Raw genomic sequence first — 16,029 nt, 5'->3', positions numbered from 1 at the left:
CATGATAATATTGCAAGAAATTGTGCAAAAGTTTAAAACAACAATTTGTCACAAGTTTTTTAGAATATTGTGAGATTTATGAAAAAAACATAAATACCGTGATTCATGATATTTATGTTTTAAACGGCTATTTATTGCAAAAAATCATGTAATTTTATTTTTAAATATTTTTTATTAATATTTTCTTATAAAAAATAATTTATATACTTTTAATTTTAATTTTTTATTACCAAGATTTTGCCGAAAAAAATGCAAGACTTATGAAATTTTTTCAATTTCTCACGAGTTTTTTGAAAAACAAGAAATTGCCGATAAAAACGTTTGTCACTATGCTTGTGATATAACCTGAATTAAAGGGCAATATTAAATGTTGGCCCTTATTTGAATTCTCAAGAAAAGTTTGGGCAATATTTAAAATTTCAGAAACGTGAGGCCCATATTTGACATTAAGAGCAAAAGTTTGGCTCTTAAATAACATTTTTTTAATAAAAAACCAAAAACAAAAAAAATGATTAAGGGCAACGGAGTCTCGTACAACGCCGGTCAACAAGAGAAACCTGTCTCCTTAGAGAGAAAGAAGAGAGAGAGAGAGAGAGAGTGAGAGTGCCCCTCCCTCGCTTTGCTTTGGGGAGGAAAAGAAGAGAAGAAAAATAAAACCCTAGGGGAAAACCAGAAGAAGAAAGAAAGAACGAATTTTCTGTTTCCTTCTTCCGATTCAGATCTACAGATCCCTTCCCCGATCGTCTTCTCCGAAGGATGATGCGAAGCCCTAATTTCTGAGAAGAGGAGGTGAAGAAGAAGATCTGAAATCCGTTTTCTTTTTTCGTCTGGAAACGACCGACCTGTAGATCGATCGGCCGATCTGAAGCAAACAGAGCGGGGGAAGGAAGGATGCCATCTCAAGGGGATCTTGACCGTCAGATCGAGCAGCTGATGGAGTGCAAGTACCTGCCGGAGGCAGAGGTAAAGGCGCTCTGCGAGCAGGCGAGGGCCGTCCTCGTCGAGGAATGGAACGTTCAGCCCGTCAAGTGTCCCGTCACCGTCTGCGGCGACATCCACGGCCAATTCCACGACCTGATCGAGCTGTTCCGCATCGGCGGCAAGGCCCCCGACACCAATTACCTCTTCATGGGCGACTACGTAGGTCGGTCTCCCTTTCTTCTCTCCGATCCGTGCTCGTCGATGATGCCGCCATTGATTTGGTTTTTTACTTGTTGTCTTTCTTCTGATGATCTGTTTGCTCTCCTGATGCCCTGGTTCGGTTGATTTAAAGCCTCTGGTTATTTATGCACAGGACTCTCGGACTGGTTCCGATGCCCTAATTTCCACTTCTTTGATTGTTTATTTGTCCTTTTAGTGCATGCTGGATGATTAGGTGGTTTCGTGGTGATGTTACTCCCATTCCTTTTGATATTATCGTGGTCGATCTGACTAAGTTTGTTGTACATATTGATTAACTATGTGGGGAATAGTTGATCCAGCTGTTGTACTTTCTTGACCTTCTGTACAAAGATATGGCTTTTTCTAGCCCTTCGTTCATCTCTGCGTTCGATTTGGATCTCATTTTTGAAGGTTGGAATGAGTTTTGTGATCGTGTAACTTACGCTTTGTTGTCTACAAGATTGCTCTTCCTTTGTGATTCGGACCTTATAACAACGTGAACTGCTATTTTGATGGTCTTCTCTTTGCTTTTCTGGTGATGGCTGTGTTTCCTTGTTAAAAGGTTCTAACTTGTTTTTCAATAAATCCATAATATTGTAACTTTCTGTTGCAGTTATTTTTTTTTTTAAATTTATTGGCTCTTTTTTTTTAAGTTTATTCTTATTATCATCCTTATATTTTTTCCGTTGAGATAGGTGCTCGTGCTTTATCTGTTTTTTAATAATTAATTTGTATTTCTTAGGTTAGTTCTATCTTCATCAGATTCCCATCTCATGACCTGCATTCATTTCTCGGAGTTTTTTGTACCCTAAGACAACCTTTTGGGAGCTCATAGGAAATCAATCACACACTGTGATTGTTGTGCTAATTTTCTATTATGAGAAAAGTACCATCATTGCCACAGCTAGATGTATGATACTCTAGAGTTCTCTTATGCTAGTAGGAATCAGGGGAGCAAGATTGGAATCATTTGTTTAGAATAGGATTATCCTAGTGAGCATTTGTTTCACCCTCCTAAACCATTAAGCAAATTTTGTGGATTGTGAAATCTCGCTATTGATAACTGCTGGAATAAATCTGAATGCACTTATTGGATTGGGCGCGGAAAGGGCACTAACCATGCTTTCTGCTGCATCTGTGTCATCGTGCTACAGTCTACTCTTACTATTGCTTTTACAAGACAAGATTCAAGTGGGCAAAGATAGTAGCTTATATTTGGATAGAAGAACAACCAATCACGTGACACATGATATGGATAAATTTGCTAAATCATTTCCTTATCAAAAGACAAGGAACTGTCATGACAAATGGTAGTAGATCTCACCCTTACAAGCATTTCAAAAAGGAACGTTTTTCAGCTCTTTTTTTTAAATCGTTATTTGGTACTTACTTTGATCCACAATTGAAATGCAACCCGACTTTGGTGGCCCAACTTGTAGAACAAACAAAGTTTCATATCACTTTCTCACAGCATCTGTTTTCATGTAGGATTCTTTTTTGTAAATGTTCATTGAGGAAACCAAACATGAATTTTACGTGTTGAAAGAAGCTCCAAGTTCTAGTCAGCCTTTTGTTTTTGATGTTTCTCAATCCTGCAAGTGTGCTTTTGATACACGGCATAAGCATCTTGCTAGTACATTAGATAACTTTCATTAGATGGTATCTGCCAAGTCTGCAAGAGTTATGAGTTGCCTTTTTCCATTCATAATACAAAAAACTTGTTTCCCTTTGAACTTGTCCATTCTACCCAAAAGCTTGGTACGAATTTTGAATATGTTGACTTTGATGATGATTATGGTAAAACCACTTGGATAAATTTCTTAGAAGTGAAATGTGAGATATTTACTTTCTTATGACATTTTGGGTGGTTAGGTATGGGTTGTGGAATTCACTGAATATGTATAGATTATTTAATGGATATCTATGGTTCAGAATACTGGGTCATGGGTCATCGATCATGAGGACAAAATCTTGCTTCGTTATGTGCACAAGAATTAACTTAATCAATGGGTCCTATGTCTCCATGTATAACTGTGGCCTTCCTGACCTGATTTACTTTCTAGGAATAGAACATATTTTTGAACAGACATCACTAACAAAAGTGATGCAAAATATGATAAAAAGGATTTCACTTCATTTTTATTGTGGTCAAGACTGTTAAGGAATAAATTAAGTTTTTTAGATGTTCTTTTCATGGGGACGCGTGCAATCTCATCTTCGTCAAACGTGTGTTGTTTCTTTTTTTTTTTCATTTTGTGTGTGTGCGTGCACAAATGAGATTCATACTTTGCTCCTCTTGTAAATCTTCATTTCTTGCATCATACTGAAGTTTCTGTAGTGAAAAAAATTAAGTTTTTCTTGTATTTTAATATGCTTGCAAAGAGGAGAGTTAGGAAATCGAGGGATCTGGGTATGGTTAGATGTATCAAAGATGAAACACAAAGGGTTTTAGTCAAAGATGAGGAGATTAAGGAGAGATGGAAAGATTATTTTGATAAGCTATTTAATGGAAGTCATGCTCAAGATCTTGGAGACTTCTCCATTCCTTTTCATGAGATGAATCATGAATTCATGCGCAAGATTCAAAAGAAAGAAATTGCAGAGGCTTTGAAGAAAATGAAATCAAGAAGGGTAGTTGGCCCAGATGGTATACCTATCGAGGCTTGAAAATGCTTGGGTGAGAAAGGTTTAGAATGGTTGACAAATCTTTTTAACAAGATTTGGCGGACAAATAAGATGCCTAATGAGTGGAGGAAGAGTACTTTGGTGCCTCTATATAAGAATAAGGGTGATATACAAGATTGCACAAACTATCGTGGTATAAAACTCATGAGTCATACTATGAAACTTTGGGAGAGGGTGAGTGAGTATAGGTTGAGGAAGGTTGTCATGATATCAGAGAATCAATTTGGTTTTATGCCTGAAAGATCAACTATGGAAGCTATACATCTTCTTAGACAACTTATTGAGAGATATAGAGAGAGGACAAAGATTTGCATATGGTTTTTATTGATTTGGAGAAGGCATACGATAGAGTACCTAAGGATGTTCTCTGGTGGACAATGATGAAGAAATGTGTTTATCTCAAGTACATTAGTATAATTAGAGATATGTACGAAGGAGTAGTAACCAATGTCCACACTTGTGGAGGGGTGACAACCAATTTTCCTATAACGGTTGGGTTACATCAAAGATCTGCATTAAGCCCTTTCCTTTTTGCTATAGTGATAGATGAGCTTACGAGATCAATTCAAGAAAATGTGCCGTGGTGTATGTTGTTTGCTGATGATATTGTTTTGATTGTTGAGTCTAAAGCTGGGGTTAATGCTAAGTTAGAATTATGGAGACAGACATTGGAAGCAAGAGGTTTTAAGTTGAGTAAGAGTAAGACATAATATATGGAATGTCGGTTTAGTAAGCAACGAAGTAGTGATGGGAGTGTAATGAAGTTTGGTAAGCAAGAAATACCGGTGGATGACTGTTTTAAATATTTGGGATCTATCATTCAAAAGTATGGAGAAATTGATGGAGATGTAAATCATAGGATAAAGGTTGGGTGGATGAAATGGAAAAGTGCAATTTGAGTGTTGTGTGATCGTAGAATGCCATTGCGGTTGAAGAAGAAGTTTTATAGGACGGCAATTAGGCCCGCTTTACTATATGGTACAGAATGTTGGGCTGCCAAGAGACATCATACTCAAAAAATGAGTGTAACTGAGATGCGTATGCTTAGATGGATGTGTGAAAATACAATAAAATATAAGATTCAAAACGAGGAGATACGTAAGACGGTAGACGTTGCATCCATTGAAAATAAGATGAGAGAGAATCATTTATGGTGGTTTGGACATATTCGGCGAAGGCCTAGTGATGCTCCAGTTAGAAGGATGGAGAAATGAGAAAATATATTAGTTAAAAGAGGTCGGGGTAGGCCTAAGAAGACTTGGATGGAGATGATAGGAAAGGATATGAATGCTTTGAACCTCACCGAGGACATGGCATTGGATAGAAATGATTGGAGGAGAAGGATTCATGTGGAAGCCCCAGAATGATTTTCTTTTTTGGTTCATATCGCTGACCCCAATTGTTTTGGGATGAAGGCGTAGTTGTTGTTGTTGTTGTATTTTTATATGCATAGGTAATTTCTTGAAAAGCTTAAAATAATTGTTTTTCTCAATAATATCTCAAACTTTTTTTAGAAGATTTTTGAGGTCAATATAAAAAATATGAAGAAATAGGGAATGGTGAAAAGATTTAAAAGTTGAGAAAAACTTAATTTAAAATTTCCTTCTCTCAAATTTTTTTTCTCTTTAATCCTCTTTCCTTCTTCCTCTTTCTTTTGCTTTACGTTGTTCTTTCTTTTCTTTCATTATTTTCTTCCTTTTTTTTTCTTTTCTCAATATCATCAGCATTAGGAACCCTACATGCATTACTCCTCTTTCCACTGTTCTATTCTGTTGTTCCAAAAATACTTTATTTTTCTAACATTCTCTGTTTAAGCAGTTATAGAAAATGATTGACGTCCCTCTGTCTCAAAATTTAAGAAAAAGTTGACTTACTGGTAGTCCATTTGGTCCCTTGATAGTGTGTGCCACAAGACTTTTTTCTTGTTGAAGATACTTAGTAGCTATGTCACATAGGTGCGGAAGCGGGTGCAGATGCTGCGATGCGGCACTTTAAAAAACTTTATGTATATATATATATATAATTTGTAACAGTTTTAAGTTAACACTAATGAAATAAAAATAATTATCATATCATCATACATAAATTTATGCAATAAATCAAATTAATAATATACAATTGTTATTCCTCATCAATAAAAAATAACAACACACTAGTGTGGAGGTGCGTTTATATATATATAAATATATGGATGTATGTATATGTGTATGTGTGTGCATATATATATATGATATAAATAAAACTGGAATTCATTAGGGTTAACTGAATCTACTTTTGGATAAAAATGGACGTCGGTGTGACTGACTTCACCTGACACAGAGGAAGCCGTGTCCAAGTGTCGCACCCGCATGGGTGCGGGTGTGGTGCCCTGTTAGAAGAGTCCGTGTAACATAGCTTAGTAGTTCACTGGCATTTGATTTAATTATGTTATCGAACCTTTGAAAATGTTATTTTTCTTGCTTTTTCAAATTAAGAAAATATAAACAATGTGTATCTTTTGGAAGAAAAAGTTTCTGTTTTGGCTTGCTTTTTGTCAGATCAAGCCAAAACAGAAAAAAAAAACTAGAATTTTGATGAACACATGACTTTCGTGAATAATTGAGAATCTACTTTTTCGGATTTTCTTGGATTTTGAACTTTTATCTGTGATTGGGCTTATATATTTTTTGTGCTTGGTTAGGGTTCAAATCTCTTGTCCTCTTGATTGTTTTCAATACCTAACATTCTATGGGTTCACTAAGGCCCGTCTTTTGTTTTTCATGTTTCCATGCTAGATTGTTAGTTTATCAAGTTCTTTTTTATTTATTTATGGAACCAACAGTTATCCAGTTGCAGTTTTCTCAATTCTTTGATTGCAGATCGGGGATACTATTCTGTGGAAACTGTCACATTATTAGTGGCATTGAAAGTACGGTATAGAGAGAGAATTACAATACTCAGGGGGAACCATGAAAGTCGGCAGATAACTCAAGTGTATGTCTGTAAACAGTGTTTTCTTCTTCTTTTTATTTGTTTTCTGGCTACATAACTCTTTTGGCTGGTCCTTGAGATGTTCCCTATCTAAGTTGACTGTTGTTACTTGTAACCATCACACTGATTGTGTGTCTGTGCATGTGCTCATGCGTGTGTGCATGTTTCTGCAGCGTGTTTTTGTGTGTGCCCACTGTTTCTTGTTATTGCCTTGTAATGGATAATTTCTTCAAGTTATAGCCAATGTATTAGTTTAAATTTAATATTAGTCTAATCTGGACAAAGTTTGTGTGATTAGTGTCACTGAAACACTGCTTTTCCTGGAAGCCTCACTTTTGATTTCCTCACAGAAGTGATTTTGAATGATTCCCATGCTTCATCTGCTTTTTATTTATGATTGCCCATGGTCATATAGAACTGCTATTTAAACCTAAGCAATCTGTCACACTTGATCAGATCCAATTAGTTTCAATCAGTTCAGGATCTGATCAGATTCATCTTGTCCTCACATGAGAGTTGGGTGACTTTTTAATAGTAGTGTGTAACTGAAATTAGTAAACAATTATCTGTTTTGTGAAACCTGACATTCTTGTTCAATATTGAAGTGTACACCTAGAGGCCAACATTTTCTTGGCAGATGTTCAAGATGATGAATCTCTTTTAATGTTTATTTGTTAAAATCAATGCCAATTAATATGCAGTGGATTGTTATAATTTTGTCATTATCTTGCAAATGATTTCTCATGCATAGAAAAAAATACCCATCCTCATTAAATTTAGAAGCCTTTGTCATTAGATGTTGTTGCCTCTCAGTGCATGTGTGGGTGTGGGTAGGGGGAGGCACATGTGTGTGTAGGCTGTCAAAAATTAATTGAGAGGGCATGCCAAAGTATTTAAGTGAATAAATTCTTCCTTAATGTGCAGCATAAGATCGAGTCAGTTATTGGATGAACTTTACAGCCAGCTTTTAGAAATGTTCATAAAGATTCTTTAGCGGTTTAGCCATATCTTGTCAACTTTTATCTTAAGGAAGGATCTAGGTGTCTCTATAAGTTATTTTATGTCTACTTTTTCTTTTACTACTGTTAAAGTTATGTTTTGATTTTTTTGTTTTTGTTTATATTTTAAAAATTGTTATAGATAAAAATAGAAATAACCACTTTTAGGAATATGGGGCAGATTATTATTTTCTGTTTCTGTTTATTTTTCCTTCATCTCTCCTTGCCCATTGACTGTTCATCCAAACTAGAATGACAACAATGTTGCTGAAGGATACTTCGTCGGAATTGGGGTGAGATTTTACTCCAAGCTAGCAAATGATGATGCAGAAGAGGTTTAGTGACCATAAAGTGAGCATGCCACCAAAAAGGATGGCAATGTGGGCCCTGGGAGAACGAAACCTGAGTTATGATGCGTGCATTTGGACTAGTGTAGCTCCTGAAGCAATCCAAGAACACAAAGAGAAGGGTCACTGCCTCCCCTTCCAAAGGTTGTGGCTCTCCGATGAGTCCAAGTGGTTCAGTTGCTAGATTGGCTCTTGCCACAACATGCCAACTTGGTCTGCAACCTCATAGTGAAGTAGCTTCAGCATGACGGTAAAAAGATTTCCAACAGGGTCATTGCTTTACTAAGATACACCCAAACGAGGCTTAAGTGATTTCATACAGTTTGGAGAACTAGAAAAAATGATCAATATACCATGGATGGAAAAGCTGGCACCTAAGAGTTTATCTTTGTTGATTCAAAAGTCATTATAACTTGGTTTTATGTTGAACTAGCTTGAGTTTTTTGTTGATTCAGGCATTATTTATAAGTTGATTTAGAAAAAGGTTGAAACTATCTTTGATTTATGTAAGGCCCCATGATGGCAAGCTATGTTACATGGGTGCGGTGCGGGTGCGGGTGCGGGTGCGGGTGCGGGGGTGTGGCACTTTCAAAAAACTTGGGTGCGGGGGTGCGGCAAAAAAAATTGGACATAAATGACCCTGGGTGCGAGGACCACACCCAGGGTCAGGTTGACTGCACCGGGTGCTGCACGCACACCCACATCGCGTCACATCGACACGGGTGCGGCACCCGGTTGGCCGAGTCCCTGTGACATAGATGGCAAGTTATGGTATGCATGCTTGGGTGATGCCGAGGGTCAACCACATTGAGGGCTGAGAGCATGTTGATGGCTTCCTTGTTGGCCTTGATAAGGTCTGCGAACTCATGGTGGACAAATTCCATCCCGCACTCATGCTATTCTTCAAGTTGAGCATGGTGCCCTAGGCAGGGGCCCATTTGATGCACTTTGATGAAGTGGGTTAACAAGATTATGGTCATCTCCTTCAGGGCCTTCTGGTTGGTGTCTATGTCACACAGATACTCCGTTTCGACTTCCATTTTGTATCCCTTATATATGCCATTTTGGAAATTTCATAAAAATGGTCGTATCCCGTATGCAGCCGTATCCACGTGACATAGGTTGGTGTGGAAGTCGAGGATCGTCCTCGAGTAGTGCCTCAATTAGTTGCTGGGCCAATTTCTTCACTGTCCTGGTCTGGACAGCCAGTCTCTTTTTGTCCACTCCTCTCTTCAAACATAAGAGAGAGGTCTAGTTTTGATGGCTTCTACGGTTTTTAGGGTGAGGGTTTAAGGGTTCTTTTCTCCTTTTTTCTTCTCTTAGATGGGAACTGAGGTATAGTTGCAACGAGAGTTCAGGTTGGGGTAGGGACTGTAAGATAAATGAGAGAGTGAATACGATGGACAGCTTCTTTTGGGTGACAAAACCAGATGACCCAGCAGTTTTGGGTCATTAGAATTATGTATGTGTAAAAATCATCAACAGCTCATTCTTCAAATCCCAAAGCTGGGATGTGGGCAAAGCCTTAGCAAATGAATCAACTACATGATTTGCACCAAAAAGTGATCTTGTTTCGAGCTCTTAATCTGTATTTTCACAGGAAAAATGGTTGTCCATCTGTATGCGTTTTCTCTTGTTGTGATGAACCATATTGATGGGAATAGTAACCACACCCTTGTTCTCAATATAGGATGAAATGAGTAATTGGCTGACCTGGTGTGCTAAGGGTATAATGCAGCCATAAAATTTCTATAGTAACAATGGTTATCGTGTTGGACCTTACAACTGTATGCTGCTCCAAGAGGCTTGATGCTGCCCCAGATATATACAATACCCAGCTCAAGGTCTTTGAGGTGGATCTTCTGCCCAAGACCTCTGATGGTGTTACTTGCTTGAGAGATTCAAATTGGATGGCATTTGTGGCTTGTGTAGGGGGTTGATTCTTGCTGATGGTCACTTTGTTCTATTCATGGCTCTAAGAAGGAACCACCCATCACTATATTTTCTTTTTGTCATTTGAGTAAGATTTATGCTTGGGTGTTCTGATCTAAGGGGTTTAAGATAACCGAGTTCATAATCAGCAGTTTCACATTCTCCATTCTTTTTAACTATCTACTTGTAGTTGAATGTAGTTTATGTTTCTTTTAGGATCCACAATTTGCGAACGTGATCATCATCTGAACTGATTCTCTTGAAAACATAAGTTTCTTGTCATATGCATGAGTTATTTTCCTTTGTCGTATCATATAAATAAATGGAATTATTTTTATAGGTTTTTCAAAATGATCCTGCTTTACTTTGATCATCACAGCTAAGTTTGCTACTGTTTGATGAAAATATTAGGTTTTCCTTGTGTATTCTTTGTATTATCTCCTGATGAAACTGTTAATTTTCAGGTATGGCTTCTATGACGAGTGCTTGAGAAAATATGGAAATGCAAATGTCTGGAAATATTTTACTGACCTTTTTGATTATCTGCCCCTTACAGCTCTTATTGAAAGTCAGGTTAGAGTTCCTGCATATGGTAGATGTTTATTCTGATGGTACCAGTTTTGTCACATTTTTTACAAGAACCAGTTCAATTTTCAATTTTGTAGGTTTTCTGTTTGCATGGTGGTCTCTCCCCCTCATTAGATACATTGGATAATATTCGAGCTCTGGATCGGATACAGGAAGTATGCAATGAAATCTTGTCATAATCTCTTTTTATGATTTATTCTTTTAACTTGTAACTGTTGTCAGGCTTTGTCAGATGAATGTGACAAATGCTTTAAAAATGAGAGCATCAACTTCTATTTCAGTCTGTACATGCATGTGGATGGATTGCATGCGTGTGTGGGCATGTGCATGCATGTGTTTTTCTAGAAAATTTTGTGATGTATTATGTTGATTCTTATCCCTAGGGTTAAGTAACTTTTACAGAACACTTTCTTAAGGATATATAGATTCCTAAAATGCATGTTCATAAGCTGAAAACATTTTTTGAAGAATTATTATGATAATTGTTAGGATGCCAACTATTAGAATGCCATGATGGTATTTTATTTATTTTGAAGAACATGATGGTATTTTAGTTAGGATGGGACTGGCTATTCTTTTTCTAAGTTTGAACTATCTTCTAGTGGAGGTAATCATGCCATACTTGTGAAGAATGCTACAAAGTAGAAATAATCTTTTCTGTTGGTTTTGACACGTTGACCAGTAACATGCATGTGCATGTACATACCTGTCCCTGTGGGGCCATGGTTTACCTCCTAGAGGTTCCTTCTTCGGTTGGCTTGTACTCTCCAGGAAAGTGAAGACGGAGTACTTGAAGAAGAGAGGTTTTCAGCTTGCGAGCTGATGCTCACTGTGCAGTGTTGCCGAGGAATCGGTGACCCACTTATTTAGGGACTATGCCTTTATGCAGTTCCTTCTGCAGGGAGATTGGTCAGACCCAGCTCTATTCAGCATGTTCAGGGAACTGCCTCTTAGAGATATCCTTGTTGCCACTCATCAGCAGCACAGGGATACAAGATCGTTGTTTAAGTGGCGGTGCTGAATTTTGCTCGCTTGGTACAATCTGGAAGGAAAGGAACAATAGGATCTTTAAAGGGGCTGCTCTCCCTTCTAAGGCTATTCTTCCTAAGATAAAATGGAAGCGGACAGAAAGAATTCCGTCAGCTTTAAGCCCTTTCCTATTTGCTATAGTGATAGATGAGCTTACAAGATCAATTCAAGAAAATGTGCCGTGGTGTATGTTGTTTGCTGATGAGTTTAGAGCTGGGGTTAATGCTAAGTTAGAATTATGAAGACAGACATTGGAAGCAAGAAGTTTTAAATTGAGTAAGAGTAAGACAAAATATATGAAATGTCGGTTTAGTAAGCAACGAAGTAGTGATGGGAGTGTAGTGAAGCTTGGTGAGCAAAAAATACTGGTGGATGATTGTTTCAAATATTTGGGATCTATCATTCAAAAGTATGGAGAAATTGATGGAGATGTAAATCATAAGGTTGGGTGGATGAAATGGAAAAGTGCAACTGGAGTGTTGTGCGATCGTAGAATGTCATTGCGGTTGAAGGAAAAGTTTTATAGGACGACTATTAGGCCCACTTTACTATATGGTACAGAATGTTGAGCTGCCAAGAGACATTATATTCAAAAAATGAGTGTAGCTGAGATGCGTATGCTTAGATGGATGTGTGGAAATACAATAAAAGATAAGATTCAGAACGAGGAGATACGTAAGAAGGTAGGTGTTGCACCCATTGAAAATAAGATGAGAGAGAATCGTTTACAGTGGTTTGGACATATTCGGCGAAGGCCTAATGATGCTCCAGTTAGAAAGATGGAGAAATGGGAAAATATATTAGTTAAAAGAGGTCGGGGTAGGCTTAGGAAGACTTGGATGGAGATGATAGGAAAGGATATGAATGCTTTGAACGGTTGAACCTCACCGAGGACATGACATTGGATAGAAATGATTGGAGGAGAAGGATTCATGTGGAAGACCCAGAATGATTTTCTTTGTTGGTTCATATCGCCGACCCCAATTGTTTTGGGATGAAGGCGTAGTTGTTGTTGACAGAAAGAATTCCGTCTTCGGTGGCCTGACGAAGAGGTGGGATCCATTAGAGGGCATTTTCAGATTTGTTTGTTTGGTGGTGAGGGTATCGGGTCCTCAGGATTTCAAAAGATTCATTGGATAGTGATATCTCATCACTTTCACCTCCAATTGTAATGCTTTTGTATCGGGTCCCTTCGGAGGCTATTCTTTCAAAAAAAAGTTTAGGTGCATACATATTTATATATTGGTACAAATAAGTAGCATTCTTATTTTGATGTTAAAGTTGGTTAAATGTGCTGGTTGGATGGTTTCACCTTGTGCCTTTCTAATGACGGGAGCATGGTTCAAATGAACCCTTCCTTGCCAAATAAATGCAACAATATATATATATATATATATATATATATATATATATATATAGAGAGAGAGAGAGAGAGAGAGAGAGAGAGAGAGAGGTGCTTCTACAATTGGTGGTGGTGGTATTTTTTGGGGCCACCTTCACTTCCTTCTCTTCTGTGGTTTTGGTTGCGATTAATGTATTTTTGGTGGGTAAAACAGGTCCCACATGAAGGACCCATGTGCGATCTTCTGTGGTCTGATCCAGATGATCGCTGTGGCTGGGGAATCTCCCCTCGTGGTGCAGGCTACACATTTGGACAGGACATCGCAGCACAGTTCAATCATACAAATGGCCTCGCTCTTATTTCAAGAGCTCACCAGCTTGTGATGGAAGGTTTTAATTGGTGCCAGGTATGCAACATCCCACTCAATAGACAGATCTGCTTTTTTCTTTGTGCTTATGTAGAATTGCTGTACAATTTCTGGGTCCTTGTTTTGTAGGATAAGAATGTGGTGACTGTTTTCAGTGCTCCCAACTACTGTTACCGCTGTGGTAACATGGCTGCAATATTGGAGATTGGGGAGTCAATGGAGCAGAGGTTTCTTCAGTTTGACCCAGCTCCACGGCAGATTGAACCTGACACGTCACGCAAGACTCCTGATTACTTTTTGTAATCTTCTTTGTTTTTGTACTCTGCAATGCTGTTTTTCTGCTGTGCTTATGTAGATTTGTCTTAGAAGAGTTTTGGTAAGTGGGATCATTCTTTTGTTTGGAGTCATGCTCTGGTGTTGCTGCTGCCGCTGCCGCTGTTGCCACTGTTGGTAGGCTACACACTTTGAAAGGCTTTGTTCGTTGTCATGTATTCTTAGAAGAGCAGCAATAACAGTAATTCTCTTATTTCATCATTATAAAAGAAGCATGAAAGGCAGACCCAGAAAAGAAAAAAAAAGGGCTTGCGAGGGAGTAAAAGCTAGAATTTGCTGCTAGTTAAATTGGTATGACTGGATGTAAATCTTGTTTTGCACAATACATATACATGCGCCATCCACGTGCTTTCCCTGAATGTTTATGTTATGCAACCCAAGTCCCCCTCCCCAACACTTGCACATGCACAGCCCTTCAGAAAACAGGTGGTCATGGTGATTCATTTTTCATAGACAACTTGTTTCTTCTCTTCAGGTGATTCATTTTGTTTCGACAGAGAGCTGGGGTTAGGCAGACCCCTACCAGTTATACAACCATACCATTGGGATTTGAAGTTGCAATGGCTACTGCCAGACAAGCGGAGCCCCCAGTTGGTCAAGAATTCATTGTTAATAGACAACTAATGACTTTTTTGTAAGAAACTTGGGATGACCAGCTTGTGTAGTCAAGAATTCAAGTTGGGTAATGTGATGTTGCAACACATGCTGAGAGTTATTAATGAATGGAGATTCTAGGTTACTAAACGTTCAAGCATGATTGATTCATGGCTTTTGAAAAATGAAATTGGCATATCTTGACCAACGTGACGAGTTTAAAAGGATAAGTCAGGCTAGTTGCATGCTTTGTGTTTCCTGCAACATATCCTTCACTCTTCTGTTTTTAGTTAAATGGCAGCATCAAATGATGAACGCTTCTTTTTGGTTGGTTTTGTGGGTTCAAGATTTAGAGTCTGAGCATGACAGAAGGCCTGAACTAGACATTAAGAAAAATCAGGCCAAGTAGAGAACGTTTAGGCTCTGTTTTGGGAGTCAGTGCTGGAACTCAGAGAGGAAATGAGAGGGATGATAGGATCTTCATGGCTGGGTATACCCTCGTGTTGTCTTTGATTATGGGATTGTTATCTTGGATTTCGGGTGTAACTCCAGATTTAAGAGATGCTTCCGGCTGGAAAATTGGTGGCTCCGTATCCCTGGGTTCAATGGGATGATCCCGATTTGGTGGAACCATCAAGTGCATGGTCGATGGGCAGCTTACAGGGTGGTTTCTAAAATAAAGTTGCTGAGAATTCATATGCGTGGCTACAATGGTGATAACAAATTTCGTAAGATTACTGACTCAGAAGCTCAACTTTCTAAGCTGCGAATACAGTGTGATAATGACTCGTTTACTTCAACTCACGATAAGGCTAAATCTTCAAAAGTTTGAAAACATCTTTGAATGGAGAATTAGAGAGGAAATTAAATGGACTCGACGTTTTTGTGTGCAATGGCTGCGCTGGGGTGAATAGAACACAAAGTATTTCCATATGAAGGCCTTTCATGGACAGCGTGTTAGCAAGATTCCGTATATTAAGATTTAAGATTGGCCTATGGAACCAACGGGTGCTGCGTTAAAATGGTGGGAGCAGCTAGTGCACGCCACCTTGTGTTGGGACGTTGCAAGTTCAAATCCCAATGGTATCGTTGTAAAACTGGTAGGGGTCTGCCTAACCCAGCTTGCTTTTCAAAAAAAAAAAGATTGGCCTATATGGACCAATGGGGGCTCTGCTTGTTTGGTAGGAGCAGTTAGCGCACGGCATCTTGTGTTGGGACTTTGCAAGTTCAAAAGCCAATGGTATGAGTTGTATAACTGGTGGGGGTCTGCCTAACCCCAGCTTTCTTCGTCCAAAAAAGATTGGCCTATGGTGAAGATATCAATGGGGCGACTTCTTGGTACTACCTTGTTTTTGTAACAGCAATCTAAGTAATCTCCCTTTGAACAAATTAAGCCAAGAAGCATCTATGCATATTGAAGAACCTTTCTCGGAGGATGAGATTATTAAAGGGGCACTATGGTAATTGGCTTCGGAAAAAGGTCCAGGTCCGGACAGAATTCCAACACAATTTTTTGGGATACTTGCACAGATGACTTATGTGAGATTGCTTTTGAGCTCAATTCTAACGGATCTCTCCTTAAGGAACTCAATAGATCCGTTTTTATTCTCATTCTGAAAGATGCAGCTGCTGGAGACGTCTCCAGGTTCAAACCCATATAAGCTGGTTGCAAAAATTCTTGCT

At 38.5% G+C, this 16,029-nt stretch overlaps 1 protein-coding gene across 3 annotated transcripts; it reads left to right on the top strand.

The window, feature by feature from the left end:
- Positions 1 to 562: 562 nt before the first annotated feature.
- Positions 563 to 14,554, top strand: LOC149820449 (serine/threonine-protein phosphatase PP2A-2 catalytic subunit). Of its 3 annotated transcripts, none has more exons than XR_016426753.1 (7): positions 563 to 1,144; positions 6,705 to 6,819; positions 10,558 to 10,666; positions 10,759 to 10,836; positions 13,267 to 13,458; positions 13,549 to 14,043; positions 14,250 to 14,554. XR_016426753.1 is itself a non-coding variant. In XM_089983575.1 (6 exons), the coding sequence occupies exons 1-6, from the start codon at positions 892 to 894 to the stop codon at positions 13,720 to 13,722; spliced, it is 921 nt and encodes a 306-aa protein (XP_089839701.1). In that variant the 5' UTR covers positions 563 to 891; the 3' UTR covers positions 13,723 to 14,111. The 3 variants fall into 3 exon arrangements, 1 of the variants encoding a protein (XP_089839701.1); XR_016426752.1 differs by having other exon boundaries at positions 14,228 to 14,554; XM_089983575.1 differs by lacking the exon at positions 14,250 to 14,554 and having other exon boundaries at positions 13,549 to 14,111.
- The last annotated feature ends 1,475 nt before the right edge of the window (positions 14,555 to 16,029 follow it).

This window comes from Nuphar pumila, chromosome 12 (assembly GCF_984573655.1).
Source record: "Nuphar pumila chromosome 12, dmNupPumi1.hap1.1, whole genome shotgun sequence".
NCBI lineage: Eukaryota > Viridiplantae > Streptophyta > Magnoliopsida > Nymphaeales > Nymphaeaceae > Nuphar > Nuphar pumila.
Note: the sequence above shows the minus strand (reverse complement) of the source record. Positions and strands in the feature narration are given on the sequence as shown.

Bases quoted from the DNA above. Each gene is read 5' to 3' on its own strand.
- LOC149820449 (XM_089983575.1), top strand. From the start codon at position 892: ATGCCATCTCAAGGGGATCTTGACCGTCAGATCGAGCAGCTGATGGAG. The intron at 1,145-6,704 runs GTCGGTCTCCCT...CTTTGATTGCAG, and splicing joins CTTCATGGGCGACTACGTAG to ATCGGGGATACTATTCTGTG. The intron at 6,820-10,557 runs GTATGTCTGTAA...GTTAATTTTCAG, and splicing joins AGTCGGCAGATAACTCAAGT to GTATGGCTTCTATGACGAGT.